Consider the following 16,741-nt stretch of genomic DNA (forward strand, 5'->3'; position numbering starts at 1 on the left):
TAACTTTATAAATGAAACTTGACTATGATATAATATATATATTTTTTTTGTAAGAAGAGAGATTGCAATTGTTGCCAATGTTAAATTCAATACTAGGACTTTAGATACGATATCTTATAAAGCGTAATATAACATCCCAACTGTTGTGGCAGTGCATCCGAATAGCTTTGTATTAAAAAATCTTAAGAAAACTTTAAATTTGGTGCATTTCATTGACTATGTAGAGAATTAATCAGGATGTTTTAATGAGTTAGGATCCGATCCATTTGCGACAAGCAATGGAAACCCAGAATAAGGGTATTTAAGTAATTTACACGTTTTTCCTACTGCTTATAAATGGCAAGGTCTGCCGATCACCGCCACGGTGCCTCCCTCCGTCCGTTCGTCCCTCTCTCTCGCGGAAAGTATGGCGACAGCTGCGACAGAATCCGGCAAACGAACGTCGGCAGCTTGCCGGAACACACAGCGCGACGCTCAGCCGCAAAGCACCATGTGGGTGCTGCCAATTGTGCCCTTCCAAGCAGGAGGGGCTGCGCCCTTCGACCTCGACGAGGCACTCTCCCTCCCTTACTGCGGGGCCCCGGAGACGGAGTCAGGTCTCTCGCCGCCGCAACCGTCGCCGGAGAAGTCAGTCTCGCTCATGCACACCGTCTGCTCCACCGGCGTCTGCGCCGTGTGCATGGAGGAGTTTGCCGTTGGCTCGTGCGGCAAAATGATGCCCTGCTCGCACGTGTACCACGAGGAGTGCATCGCCGCCTGGCTTGCCGGCGGCGGATCGTGCCCTCTCTGCCGGTGCAGAGTCAAGCCGGAGTGAAGACGTGGCCGCAAAGCAACGGCGCAGGTAGCGAATCACTTACACGTGAATATGTCACAGTTGTTAATCTTGTGACTGGTTTGCCTTGTTATTCAGAACTATATGACAATAAACGAAAATTATCGACTCTTTAGCTGCCTCTTCGTGTTTGTTCTGTTGTCTCGTATTAATAATCCAGGGACCAACATCGATTCGAAAGAAAATGATCTCAAAACATTGTCATTATCATGCAAAAATTGGAATACACTTATCAAAGCAGGTCACCAAAGTTTCAAGGGAGATAAAAGAAAGTTAATTTGAGCAGTGTTTCCAAAGCGAGATTTACGAACATCCAGGCGAACATCAGTTAGGAGCAGAGTACAGAAAGAGAAGGAGCTAAGAGAAGGAGTTAGAAGCATAAATGGAGCTAAGAACACCAGATCGCATTGTCACTTCTTGAATGGTACTGCTAGAGATTCATAAAAACTTAGATCGTGAATTAATTAACCAATTTTGATACTCAAATGCCTTAATCTCCTTCCAAAGTTGATAATTGAGAGTCTCGTGACACACTGAAAGCAGAGATCAATGATGATCAGTACTAAAACAATCCACATGATCAATTTTAGTTTTAATGCCCTTTGAGCGCATAGTGATCAGTTTTACCTACCTCTCTTACCTAAGCGGCTGGAACTTAAAGGTATTTTAAAAACACACGCACACACAGACACACACACACATAGGTGGTTTGTATTTATCTTGACATGAATTGAGTAAGAAGTTCTCCCTCTCCTCTTTAAGGGGCTGTTTGGCATTAGGAACAAGGTGTAATTTTTCTGCCCTAAAATTAGAGTAGATTTATAAAACACCTGAACAAGTGTCTTTGTGAATATATTTCATTGTAAATGAGGTAGATTATTGAAACACTCACATGTTGTTCTTAATGTCAAACGACCTTTTAGAGGTCTTGAAACACTCGCAGAGTATTTCATGAATTTACCTAAAGATTGAAGTAGATTCATAAAACATTAGAATAATGTTTAAATCTTCTCCAAAAAAATTAGGGTAAATTCTTGAAACACTCACAAAGTGTTCCAGTTCTCAAACTAACCCCTTGTAGAGTAAAAAAAAATTGCTTCCCACCTCTCACTTTTGTCTTGTGATTGCTTTTTACTTCATGAGCTAATTAAATCAGGACTTCCCCAACTTGCGCTTTCGTTTCCTTCATTGCGTCCTACAGTATCAACTAAATAAATCTGCTCTCTCAAATATATAGGAATTAGAGGTGGAGCTCATCATCATCATCTTCTTTACTAATTTATCACATTAGAAACTACGGTGGGCTCATAGCCTTACTCTCATTGTTTACGATTGTGCTTGTTTCACCCAGGATCTCAGATTCACGGTAATCTAAGATCTCAGGATCGCAGATCCATGCTTTAAAATCAAACTACTCTTCATCCGGCCTTAAATATATAGTTTTTAACATGTAACATGGATTTTTATGTAGCGTTAAATCTTAAATCCGAGGCTAAAAAAACATAAAGATATAGAACCGTGTGGATGGCAACCCTCACTGCAGATTATGATTCAGCTTATACTCCTGAAGAAGTATGACATCACATATTAAATATTTTAGAGTTCAAGTTCTTGTGATAAGAAAGGGGTGGTTGAATATTCTTTGAGTTCATTGAGCACTTTGTTGCTAACAGGTAAAACCAAACTATGTAACCGATATTCTTTAGGCAACGGAAATTTTAAATGTTTTTGACAAGGCCGGCCTACTACAGATTAATTAGTGATTCTTAGGGCGAGGAGGCAGTTGCCCTTCAACAAACGAGAAGAAGAAAAGGGCAGTTCCAGTCAATACCAAAGACTAGATTATGCAAATGCCATCTATGAAGCAGCGAGTTATATATATATATATATATATATATAAAGGAAAGTAGGGTGAGGATATATTAAGTGAGAAGTGGGGGCTATCATAAGCTAAGAAATAAGAAGAGTAGGTAGAAGAAGATACCAACAAAATATTGGACAAGTTAATCAAGTTTGAATTCTCAATAAATATATTGTGCATTCTGTAGTTAGAATTGCCCTGTCACTGCCGGAAGGAAGGAGAAATGAACAGCGTTCAGCGGCTCAGATTCGTTTAGCATCCAACAAGCTCGACACCCCTTTAACCGGTCTACCATACTGAGAAGGACTAGGGATCGAATGCAAAGGTTGCTTAGTCGAACAAGGAGCTAGGAGCAAACACAAGCCGAGTCAACCTTGAGTTTAGTCAGCTCGAGCTCAACTCAATTAATGAAACCTCGAGCTCGACTCGGCTCGAACTCAAGAATAACTCGACGGAAGCAGCTCGACTCGATTAAGGTTCGACAAACTCATAAACTCGTTTGAATATACTGATTTGATTAAGGCTCAACAAACTCGACTAAGGCTTGAGCTCGACTCGGCAGTTAAGTGTTGAGCTTGAACTCAACTCGATTATTTGAACGAGTGGACTCATGAACTCGAACTCTATTCGTTAAACAAATGACTCAGCTCGAACTCATTCACGAGCAGGGCTTGAGTAGGTTGACTTGTTGTTCGCCCCGAGTAGGCACATGGTGGTTGGTGTGGGCAGTTGCCCACACCAGCCTCACAAAATTAGATTAATATATATGAATGTTTTGATATATTTGATTGTTATACATTTAAGTGCATCAAAGAAATTAAAGGTATTGAATTGAGTGCCCTCATTTTAGTTCGTTTCTGTATGAAAAGCCCCACTCCTTTTATTGACATTCACATTTTCTTGATATTGACAGTACATTTATCAACGTTACTATCGAACGTCTTCCGAAAGATTGAGGGGATGACCAAATCCAAATCGTATTTATCTTGACTCTGCCCCCTCGAGGCCACGAGAGACTACATGGCCTCATATTTCTATTTGGTTCATCCCTTTCTTGACTTTCTAGCTCATAAAAATGACATATATATATATATATATATATGAAGCACCATGAGACAGCATCGTCTGTATGTAGACAGAGTCAAAATGAGGGTTTCATGGTGGAGCCTATGGGCCATATGATAAGTACATGAAGCACCATCATCTGATGTCAGCTGGCCACACTATGCATTTGTCATCCTCTGACTGTGCTCGCTGCGAACTGATGTAGCTCTGATCTGAGCTTCTCCATAGCCGATAAGGTTAGACCGAGTAAATCAACATCCCCAATGTAAGAAAACTGAAAGGTATCAACCAAATTTTACTCTCCTTGCATATGAATGAAAATATTTGTGCGTGCGTGCGTGTGAAATGAGTAAAACTAGCGTCATCTTAGTATATATATATATATACTCATGATTCATCATAATAGATTATTAAGAGAAACAAAGAGAAAAAATGTATGAACTCCTATTAATATGATGAAAATGTCGATAGTCTTTTTCTTGTTTTTTTTTCTCAATTGTCCATTATGATGAAGCAGATAACCATCATGTGTGAGTTGCTAGCACGAGTCCCCATTTAACTTTCCTATACGCATATACCTATCACTTTTCTCTCTCTTTTTTTCTTTTCCTTTTTTCAACTGACTATTATGATGAATCAAATGATTCTCATGAGCGAGTTGATAGCTAATCACTATATACATATAAAAATTTAAGGGTGATTTTGGCTTTTCAAAGTCACCAACCATGTAAACCAAAATAAAAACAAAGAAAAAATTATGATGAAGGTTTTTGTTATATAATATTAGTTCACACTTTTTCTTTCAACTCTCTATATGCTTTATATATATTATATTATGTTATATAAAGAAAGAGAGGAAACCGATTAAAAGTCACCAGAATCACAGGTGGGAAGAGAGCTTATTCCTCAGTTAAGGTACATTGATTTCACTTAACCAGATGGCCATTTCACTTACCCTGATGACATAGATTAGCGGGATCTGTTTTTCGTTTGGTATCATACTTTTGACGTTTCCCTTGGAAAATAAAACTTGACCTTTCGATCCACTTACAACTTTCGTTGCATTTCGAACCATTCGGGTCATCATGCCTTGATTTTCCTTTTATATATGCAATGAAGTACTGATATGACTCAGAAACCGTTTATTCGTGCTCATTCATCAAATTGTCATGGCCGTGTGATCACTGTTTGAATCTCTGTGTTTTGTATAAGAATCTGTATTATGAAAGACAGAGAGATCTAAAGCGTAGATTGTGGTATTACTTGTAGAATCTGTATTATGAAAGACACAGAATCTCTCTTTCTTTCTCACCCACACATAGATATGTTTCTTTCATACATCACACACACACATGCATACACGCACACACGCACACACATATTTTATTCGTTAGGGTCAATGGTATCAACTATCATTGAACTCGACTCTTGCTGATGTCAGGACTACTGTATTACTATGTCCAAGATCTAATATTAAAGTAACTTCATCCGCTTTTCATGACTTTGTTTGTGTCAAAAAAGAATTTTAAATGTCTTGAAACTTTTTTTGGAACAGGTCCGAGTCAAATAGTCATTCAAAACACTTCTTTTTATAATATTTTGGAACCTCCGTCATATGGATATGTTTGATTGGATCCGATGCACCAGAAGTGCACACACACGTACACATACAAATATAAGTAAGGGAGTTCAATGTTGTTGCGTGAAAGATGTTACTGAATGATTAAATTTAAAAATTCATCTCTAAAAAACAATCATTAAATTGATACTATCTACAATTTATGATACAACAACATTGATAGTGACTTTAGCGATGATTTGTCGTTTTTTTATGATGATTTTTTAAAATTTACCAGCCTGGTAACTATCCTGATAACATTTTGACTTTCTTTTATATATATATATATACACACACATCTCTGTCTGTGCTGGTCTATGTTAACCATATTACAGCACCAAAAAAGTCTGGCTCTATTAAATTTTTTTGGGAAATTCTTAATTATTATCTTAACAAATTAAGCATGATATTTCCAAAAGAAACATTCTTGTCAATATTGACAGCATTTAAGCCATGAATAAGTATCATTTCCTCATACTTCTATTTGCTTCCTCCTGCGTATATTGACTTTATCTTTCAAAGCCAGATCATTCTACAACGAGCATGTGCAAGCAGCAAGAACCAGGGGGTGGAGTTAGAATTTTTTCATGAAATAGGTCAAATTAAAGTTTTAGGCGTCAAAATATCATTTGTCAAAATTTTTATATAGGACGAGTGAAATTTTCTATTCGGCACAATAATTCATGGCTATGAAGCCATACGATAACTACAACAAGAATCCGACGTATTGTTTTCCGACCACACTAAGGTTCATGTTGCGACCACCGGCGGCGGCCGCTGCATGCACCGATGACTATCATCGCCAATAACAAAAGAAACTTTTTTTGGCTAAGGGCCACTAGAGTCACTGGCTACGTCTAGTGTGGGCACCCTATTTAACTTTTCAATCACAATATAGTTTCAAGTCAGAAATTTTTCATTAGCTGGTGTGAACATATCACTGCCACCCATCAATGTCATGTTTGGCGGCACGTGGCGTTGATCAAGAAAATTTTTCTAATAGAAGGGATTATTTGACCTTAAAATGCGAGTGTATGGCTCTTGAATGGCTCCGTGCAGTGGGGAAGGTCCCAGATCATGCATGGGCTTTTATGCCTCTGTGGATGTGTAATTAATGGGCATCGACCCACCTAAAATTCATGCGTTTTAATTTAATAGTATATATTTTAATGGCTTTTAAAATTATATATATATATACACACTTGAAACTAAGGACGTAATCATGCAGAACGAGCGAACTGAGCTCGAGCTCGGCCAACTCAAACTCAACTCGACTCACATGTAGCTGAGTTCGAGCTCGACTTGCTTAACCGAGTTTGAGCTCGAGCTCGACTCGTTGAAGCTCGATTTTCATATTTTTATTTAAGTCATTTTAAGTTTTTGAAATTACAAAAATAAGTATTAGTGTTAAATGAACCTAATCAAATTTAATCGAGTCGGGTTCATCCAACTCGAACTCGACTTGTTTCCAAACTCAAGCTATCAGTGAAGCTCAAACTCGACTAGTTTAACTTACCAGTGGAGCCCGAGTTAGCTCGACTTGTTGAACATTCCCATCGGAAACGTGAAGAGGGAGAGAGGGAAGACAGTTACCGACCGATGGGTGCAACCAATGGTTGGTGAGAGAGAAATATTTGTATCAATAAACTCCATGATTGAAGTTGGGTGAGCAGGAGGAATACGGCATCTAGTGACAAGCCACGCCACCCTTCTATCTAATAAGTTATTGCCAGATCGGTGTCTGATAAGTTATATATATTTCTGTTTTTCGCCTAACTTTTTTCATTTTTCTTCTTCCAGTTACTCACCAACCTTCTGCTAACAACTACTAAAATGCGTAATGGATGTGGCTCTCTTAAGTTAATGAGTTTCCCTTAGTTTTTTTTTTAATAAGAAAAGGAATATAATATACTGTAGTCTTCATACAACTGGGGTTCAGAAAGATAAAAATTATATCTTATATTTGCAATCGTACGATCACAGCATAGATATCTGAAATGCAACTTTTTCTTTCTTCTTTTTTCCTTTTCTACATGGAACGGCGTTGATCATCTTTGACAAAGCCTAATTAATTCTCTATATCAGAATGCAAATGAGTATTTCGTAAACACACACACACACACACATATATATATATATATATATATATAAGTGATTGGTGGTTACCAGACCACTTGTGTAAGGGCTAAAACCAGACTCTTAAATTCATGCTAAAAAGTTTTTAAACAAAATACGAACCTTCTAATGTGTTTATAAACACTAAGTTAATATAAATCATTCTTTAGTTCAAGTCATTTTTGTTAAAAAAATAATATTTATACTACAAAATTTTGATGCTATAAGAGTTATTCATTTTTTTTACTATTACAAAAACATAATTTAAAAAAGAAAACAACTAACTTGATACATGTTTCTCATCAAATCATTCTTAAGATCATATCTATAAGGTTAAATTTTTAAAAAATATTTTAGTAATTAATTTCAATAGGTTTGATTTCTGTCTCTCTCTCTCTCTCTATATATATATATATATATATCTATATATATATATATATATATATATAAACTCATACCACTTTGGTCAGAGGCACAACAACTGGACCTCCAAATTCTCGGCAAAAATGATTTTAAACGAAATATGGAAAATTCTACTATGTTTATAAATATATACTAATCCAACAACCATGTTTTAATTGAAGTTGTTTATATGAAAAACACTTATTTTTCTACAAAACACTTATTTTTCTACAATGAAAAAATCGATGTCACAAGAGCCGTGCAGTTTTTGATATACTATGAGAACACGTTGACAACAAACAATGACTTAGTGTATGATTCTCATCAAAATCATTATTAAGATCATATCGATACAGTTGGATTATGTAAAAATGTATTTCGACAATCACTTTTGAGTAGTCTGGTTTTCATCCCTGACCTAGCGGTCTGGGATCTACCATTTACCAATTTTGACTCAAACTGCCATTAAGATTGGGTAAAACAAAACTAATGAAAGTAAAAAAAAAAGAAAAAAAGAAAAAGAAAAATCCTGTGAATAATACCACATACTTCGGATGATGACAACAAAAAATCTCGAGGATTATAAATGATACTAATTGCTATGAGCAAGCTTCTTTACAACCAGAAGAAAAGCACTACCGCCATTATTTGGCAGCATATACATAATAATACTTGACACTTCAATGAAGACCAGTTATTTTTCCGACGACCCCAAATGTTGAAATTGTAAGATCATGTGGACCAGTCTTTGGAAAAAAACATTCTAGACCTTATCCATGGAAGCAACTACAGAGTCCACATTCCCAGAAAAATCGTGGGTTGGAAAAATGTTTTCTTGAACAACAGGGAAGGAAAAACGAAACTTCAGGATTCTGCATTCCAGGATTTCTCATCCCATTCTGGAATCCTGGATTATCTTGAAGGAATCGCTTCCAAATAAGATTTCATCTTTGAAACTACTGGTACATGCCAATCGGAAAATTCTGCTGCCGGTCACAAAATTCTAGCAGAGTGTTCTAGTAACATGGGTTGCGTGCAAAATGGAATTGCAAACTTTCCGGCCTTTCTTGACCAAAGAAAAAGGAACTTGACAAGCTCAATTTTTAATGGACGTTTTCGATAAGCCACCTAACTGTTTTGAAAGTTGCTTTTCAGCGACCCTTTGCTGGTTATTAGGTTTCTGTGCCTGCAACTTCCGCCATTTTGGTGTCGCCGCCGCGGAGGAAGAAAAAAAGAAAAAAGCCGGCCGTCGTTTCAGCTGTGTTTCATGGTTCTCACTGGATCGTTCGGACCCAAGGGATGCAAAACTTTGTCATTTTTAAACTTGTAATCCTCGTTTCTAGAGGATTAATACAAATAAGAAATGAAACTGCAAGGGTATGATTCTTGAGATTTTTAAACTTTGTCACATCAGCACCGCTCTGGTTCATTATTGTCAAAAAAATGTTTGTTCTCTTCCATTTGTAAAATCACACACACACACACACACACACACACATATATATATATATATATATATATATATATATATATATATATATATATATATATATATATATATATATATATATATATATATATAACGCTGAAATATTCAACCATTGATAAAAAGAACAATAATCCGATTCGGATTTAAGGAATGTCATCCAGTTAGATTCAGATCTACACAAATATTTAATTGGCTTTGGATTCAGATTCAAATAATATTTAGTTTTAAATAAATATCTATATTCGATGCCTTGACCTTTTGAAATTGAGTCGGGTTAGTTTGAAATTCAGATTCAAATTTGGATGTAAATTTAAATATCCGATTTGAATCATATTCAGATTGTATAATCTGATTTTTGATTCGGATTCAGATATAACTTTTCTTCATTCACATGAGAATCCAAATATGTGAACATTAAAAAGGTAGATATAGTATGGGAAACCAGTATATGCTATGCACACAAAAGTTCGCCAATTACAACTCACATAAATTGGATTTGGGTCAGATTTTCAATTTTTACCAAAATCAGCTAATTGAAATTCACATAACTTGATACAGATTCGGCCTCAGATTTGAAATTATATATATATATATATATATATATATATATATATAGGTTATTAAATTTCTCTTGCTCATAAAATACGCTCAATGAGCTAAGTTCCAAGTATTTACTGACATGCTCTGATTGAATGGCGTTTATAACTTTAAAAAACGTGTTTAAAAAAAACGTTAAAAAACACATTTTTCACTTCTTTTTCACTTTTTTTCATTTTTTTAATGCATAACAGTTTTCTTTTTATTTTCTATCTTTTATTTGTTGCAATCTACTTATTTTTTTTTATATTTGTGCTATTAATTTCTCACTTATTTTATTTACCCCTCATTTTTGGTTTTTTAAACATTTTAAAAATTTACCGTATTTTTCTTTTTGTTCTCATTTTTTTCAACATCACCATATTATACCTGAGAAAAACCTGCCATTTAAAATTCTGAGATGTTATTTGTAACTATGATGTTTAGTTTGGAAGTAGAAAAGAAATTTTGTCGCTTAACTTTAGCTTGAGCACCGTGAGATGCACGCGTGGACAATCAACACCAAGTTAGCTTGACAAGCTTAGAGGTGTTTGGCAGTAGTAACATACTATTATTGTCTCATGAATCCATCGCACAAACTAAACCAGATTCATGAAGCACTTGTTGAAAGATTCTTGAACCATTTGTTGAAATGTGTCATGAATCAGACTCATTTTTTGAAGAGGATTCATGAGACATTTGCAATGAGTTACTGCTGCCAAACAACCCCTAGAGTTCGGACCCATAAAAATTTTTAGGATTTTCATGGAACTAAATCAGGTGAAGCTTCTCCTTAGATAGAGCTTCACCTGCCCCAACCAAACAACATGAGAACCATGAGGGGCATAGCGGTTGGTGGGTAAGTGTGTCAGTTCGATTTTCATGAGTACTATTCCTTTAAACTTTATGATATGGGGCATGACACCAACCTAGTAATGCATTGTCCTTACACTTCAGGCGTTGCCTCCCAACTAAAAAATGTATAAGAGAGTTCCTGAATGAAAAGGAAAAACAACCTCGAGCGGCATAGCAGAGGGAGTTGGGCTGGTGGCGAGGAAACCCACCCCATGTTGCCAGCCATTAGTGTATTTGCCTCTATGTCGTATGGGTTGGTGTGTTGTACTAAATAATATAAGGTTTACACCAGACATTGACGAAGCTCTGAAACTTTTTAACTCTTTTTTTTAGCGGTGGATTGTGGAATGTTGGTAAGCAGTCGACTAGTCATGCTTCAATTGCACGTACTTTTTTAAAGTTAGGATCAACGAACAACACCCTAACTTGACTATTTCTTTAGAATCATTATGGTCAAATTTCAAGACTTGTGGATTTCATCCGCTCTAATGACCAGCCCATTATTCAAGTGAAGCAGTAATTAAGCTAATCCGAGAGAGGAACAAAGCAGGGAAACGAAGTATTTTTCTTTCGAAATTCAGTTTTGTATATAATTGGATTTATCTTGTTATATTTTGGGGTGAATCCATTCAAGACCCACATATTTAAGGTTCTGGTATTTAATTAATGGGATTTTCTTGTATTTTCTTACTTGTATAACATAAGGTCTTTTTGTGCGCCAGAAAAAGTTTTCAGTAAAAACTCGTCTGATTATGACCACCGACTGTCCTTGGAAAAAGTTTTATCCTATTTTCTTCGTGTTCCCAATGGTGACTTCAAATTGCTTACATCCCGTTTGATGTCAAGGTGAAATTTAGAATATTAAATTTATCATATGAAAAAAATTCATGGAAAAAAGTCAGACCCTCTCAAGTTAGACTTTTTTTGCAGGGTAAGATTACCTTGTTCCATCTTATTTGGCAGAGTAATTTTTCTTGTGTTTGCTTTGAAAAAAGAAAAACCCTACAAAAACATACTGTTTCCCTCGATGCGGAAAATTCCTGTGCATCAAATGGGACCTTTGTGCTCCTTTAGAGTCATTTGGCAATGACCTACTGTTTCATAAATTATAACATATTCACGAAACACCGCAGGTTCTTGGAAGAGTTTGTTACTATTTCCATTGTTAAATGACTCTGGCAAGATATGAAACTCGAACTTTCCGACTCAACTGGTAAAATTTTACCAGTCGAGTACACTTTGAAAACTTTGTCAAGTTCAACAAACAACGCCTCTCAACATACAACACCACCGATTATGCTTTCTTGGCAGCCTTCATCATATTTCTTTCTTCGTCCGTTTCGAGGGCAGAGGGAGGGGGTGGGCCACCTAGGCCATGGTGCCACCCCCAACTATTTGAAAAAAAAAGAAACATTGAAAAAATTAAAAAATTTTAGTTATGCAATGTATTTTTTATATTCGGGTTCATTTTGGTCCTACACGGACTTGAGGTTAGACTGATTGGCCCGCTTTTAACAAAAATCCTGGCTCCGCCCTTCATCCATTCTCTAGTGAATATTAGTGTCCTTTGAAAGTACATAGCTGGCGAAACGAGAAAACAGCAGGTTGGAACGTGCGGTGCCACTGTTTCCAACAATTCCTGTCTCAAGTTTAGCATCTTTGACAAAAAGAGAAGTGAAATTCAAGCAGTCATAATTTGACTTACGTGTGTTTGTGTGGGTACACCCACAAACACAAGTGACAACTTTTTTTTTCTTTTAAGAAAGAAAAAATGTTACAATTTTGAAACCCAAATTAGCAGGAGGTCTTCAAAGGGTATAGTATAGTTGGTTAGATAATTATGAAAATGTGAAATTCTACTTCTTTAATTCAGTTCTGCTATGTCTCTGCATCTTAAATACTGAGGTGTGATACCTAACTACTGATGCCAAAATAGTTCATGATCTTCGAGAGAGGGATATAAGGGGGACTTCAGGCCTTGAAGGTTAATTAATTTATTAATTTGATTTTTGTATTATGTGACAGGCGTATCAGGTAAGACTTATTATTTTTTTTAAAATTTTAATTACTTGTTTATATTTTTATGCAATAATATTTAAAAAAAAATCAGTACAAATTTTTGAATATACTAACTAGGCCTTTTCAACCAGCCATTTTTGACCCCCTCCTCCTTTAACACACGCCAACTTCAATCGTTAGATGTGTCCAAAACACGATGACTCCTCTGGTGGTGACTTACATGTTTTTCACCATAACAGTCTTGATTATCGGATATTACTTTTGGCTGGTCGCACATTTTTTTACAAAAGCAAATAGCCTCTCAGCCCAAAGATTATTCCCCTTGGTGTTCCTCTTAAGGATCAAACAAGAGGAGGTAATCAAATCATAGCCAACCGGTTCGTGCCCTTCCATTATTATTTTTAATATATTTAACATATGTAGAGCCATAAATCGGGTGACTTCATATTTAAAACACCCACCTTTATATAAAATACGTGATTTTGTTATAATTATGAGTTTGAGTGCAAATTTTAAATTTTGAAGGCAATGATTCTTTCTCTTAGATCTGAGTGAGATCTCAAATCCGTTGTATATGAAGTCCATCTTTTTGGGCACGTTAGACCTTCTAACGTTGGTTATTTAAAACAAAAATAATTAAATAAATTTTAAAAAAGTTTGAGAAAAATATAAACAAATCAAATAAAATTAAAAAATAATATATTTTTAAGCTGATTAACGTACTTAAAGACTAGGGCTGCACATGAGTTGAGTCGAACCTGAGTTTGGCCAACTCGACGTTGACTTGGATCGAGCACCTTATAGCAACCTCGAGCTCAATTCGGCTATAAAAAAATCAAGTTCAAACTCGATTCATTTAGCTCATTTAACTCGTTTAGGCATTAACTTGTTTAACTCATGTAAGTGTTAACTCATATAAAAGTACCGATTCACAAGTCTAGCAAAGTATAAACGAGTCAAGTTTCTGAAACTTTTAAGTATCTTTGTAAGCTCAAACTCAACTCATCAAATTTTTTTGAAGAGAGTTTGAGTCGAACCTCGATTTGTTGTGCAGAGCCAAAGCACAAGTTAAAATCACGAGGCCTAAAATAAATTAATTTGTGTCTAAAGGTGGTATTTTGAAATTATTGAGACCGCCGTACGAGCACAGACGAAGAGACGCCAAGTTTGTATGACCTTTTGAGCTTTTTGCCTTTCGGGCTTCTAGAAGCGCGGAATTCGTTCCTTACACGCGTCCTTCCTTTCCTTGGACACACACAAGTTATGATCCGAGTCGGTTCCGTTCGGATCTCATAAAATACTGTTTGTTAGGGTGTTCGTTGGGAAAGAAAGTAGTGCAGTCAAGTACTTTAGTTGGATCAGTTCCGTATCGGATCGCATAAAATCCTGTTTGGTATGGTAGGAGAAAAAAGAAAAAAGAAGTGCAGTCAAGTACTCGTGTTGGACTCATGGAGTTCGGACCATGAACGAACGGTGCATATCGAGTGTAGTAGTAGATTTAAGAAATTTCCTGCCAAGCCAGTCTCGGATCTCGTCTCAATTGTGATGAAAATGGACAATTTTTTGATGTTCATGTCGTTCACGCAATGAGATTTCAAGAATCACACCATCAAAATGACATCCACACGGACAAACTTTAAAATAAATTTTAAGAGTTAGCACCGACGGGTTGGTGCATATGGGTTAGATAGGGACTCGTAGACAGCTAGTCACTAGTTCAAGCTCCGTGTTGGTGCCAGCCTCTTGTTCTTATCAATATGTGTTGTGGGGGACCAAATTAAAGTTTGTGAGGCCAGCGCCCATGCAGGCCCTCCCTTGACTTTGCCCCTAGTTGTGACTTTGGAGGCAAGGGAACAAAGGCGGCTCGCTAGGAAGAGTTGTGAAAGGTGTTCAGGTTACCGGCCTTAACAAGTCAACCCAACTCGCTTCAAAGAGAGCAGCACTCGTGGTGGGGCTGGCGGTCTTGTGGGGTTGCTTCCTCCTCCGCCTCATGAAGGGCGGACGGAGTTAGAAAAGCTCTGGAGTACTATATATAAAATTTTTCATCTCAAGAATTCCCGTTGAGATCCGGAAAGTAAAATTCATATCTGGGAAGATCTTTTGTTTGATACATTGAATTTGGATCAGATTGAGTAATGAAAGTAGCTGCGTCCCATATGCATAAAGTACATATGCCGGAAATAAAGTTTGGCAAGAGTGATTTACTTATAAAACTTGCTTGGCACTCCTTTGAACGGTTCGAGCACCACATCAAAACTACCACCGTTTTCAAGCAATTTTCCTTACAGCGGTTAAACTACAGGAAAATCGAGATGAAAACCCACACGGTACCTCGAGAACAAACGATACAGGTGAAACCGCGGCCCTGGGAGACAGGAAGGGCACTTTGGACATCCCGAAGAAAAAACAGACAAAAGCACAATCTTCCCGGCGGATGCACCGGAAAACGTCTCCCTAACGCAGCGGAGCACTCATTCCGGCCGAATGCGACTCCTGCAGAGTGGACACGAGCTCTCGCGCACGAGCCACTGCAATATGCAGCCCTGGTGGTAAGCGTGCGAGCACGGCAACCTCTTCCCGCACGCGCCGCCGCCGAGCTCTTCCATGCAGACGGCGCAGGTGCCGCCTTCGGAGGCAGTCGGCATGCCGGAAACCAGAATTTCCGGCGTCGGAAAGTTTCTTGAATTCGCATCCACCGGCGGCATCCTTGGCCAGTCGAAGATCGGGCAGCAGAGCGCCTCGTCGAGATCGAAGGACGGCGAGTCCGACGGGAGGACTCCCTGTCCCGCTCGTATTCTCGGCGAATCGACGACGGGACAGCAGAGAGCATCGTCAAGATCGAAGGACGGCAGCAAGGCCGACGCAAAGACTCCTCCTCGTTCGGTGCGCATTCCCGCCGGCCTCGTTCCCGAGTCGACGATCCCGGAGCAGAGCGCCTCATCAAGATCGAACGAAGGAAAGGACGGACGAGGGAAGCGTTGTTCCGTGCCGTTCTCGGCAGGATTCCGGCGATTGATGGGCTTAGACCGATCGGATTCGAACGCCATAGTCGGATATTCTCCCGTGAATTTGGAATGCCCCTGCCAGTCGAGGCTCTGGCGATGAATATATAGAGAACAGGTGGAACATAACTTTACCAGAATACCCTTATTGCTACCGTATCGGGTAACGGAACGGAGTTGTGTCTCTGGTTCGACGTGGAAATTCCAATAACGCCACTTTTGAGAAGTTTCTATCCTCACGGGAACCCGCACGTGACTTGGGTGCGTTTGCCCCTCCATTAAAATCCTACCAAGGTCAAGATCTTATCATACATTCATTTTCCCAGGCGGCTGATCAACTATAACACGTCTTTGTGGTTTCTCCTCTTAGTTGTCATGAAAATTTTGTAGGATCTTCGACAGTGGAATCTGATCGGCTCTGATTCTGCTGCGCAAGTTCGCCAGCAGCTCGTGTGGGCAGCTGCCCACACCAGCCTCACAAAATTAGTTTAATATATATGTTAATGGTTTTGGTGTATTTGATTGTTACCCCATCAAAAATTTTTTTTTGGCTCTACTAGTGGGGTTAGGCTAGTTTCTGGGGTTTTGCTTCGGGGAGGCACCGGCTAAGGTAGTCTCAGGATTAACCCTAAGTTTCAGATTAGCTGGGTTTCAGGTTACATAAACAAGGAGAAGAACTACAGTCTGCCATCAATTTTAACACTGTCAAAGTAAACACCTTTCATACTTGTGAATACAATTTTTTTAGTGTTGTCCCCATGACTTCACAATAGCAGAAGATGGGTCTGAGAGTTGCCATTATTTTGTGCAGTGTTTGATACGGCATGGAATGTGAATCAGACTCCTGTTTGTATCCAAAACTGACATAGCGATGCAAGTTCTTCCCTTCATATCTTAAAGAGACCGA

General features: G+C 37.9%; 2 protein-coding genes across 2 annotated transcripts; one reads left to right on the forward strand and one right to left on the reverse strand.

Annotated features, from left to right (window-relative positions):
- The first annotated feature begins 406 nt into the window (after positions 1–406).
- On the forward strand, positions 407–814 carry LOC116245890 (RING-H2 finger protein ATL17-like). The gene has a single exon (XM_031617495.1). It carries the CDS (start codon positions 407–409, stop codon positions 812–814), a length of 408 nt encoding a protein of 135 aa, XP_031473355.1.
- A 14,489-nt stretch (positions 815–15,303) lies between these two features.
- Positions 15,304–15,879, reverse strand: LOC116245898 (probable E3 ubiquitin-protein ligase RHB1A). The gene has a single exon (XM_031617507.1). The coding sequence runs from the start codon at positions 15,877–15,879 to the stop codon at positions 15,304–15,306; it is 576 nt and encodes a 191-aa protein (XP_031473367.1).
- Between the last annotated feature and the right edge of the window lie 862 nt (positions 15,880–16,741).

Source organism: Nymphaea colorata, chromosome 1, assembly GCF_008831285.2.
Source record: "Nymphaea colorata isolate Beijing-Zhang1983 chromosome 1, ASM883128v2, whole genome shotgun sequence".
In the NCBI taxonomy this organism is placed as follows: Eukaryota; Viridiplantae; Streptophyta; class Magnoliopsida; order Nymphaeales; family Nymphaeaceae; genus Nymphaea; species Nymphaea colorata.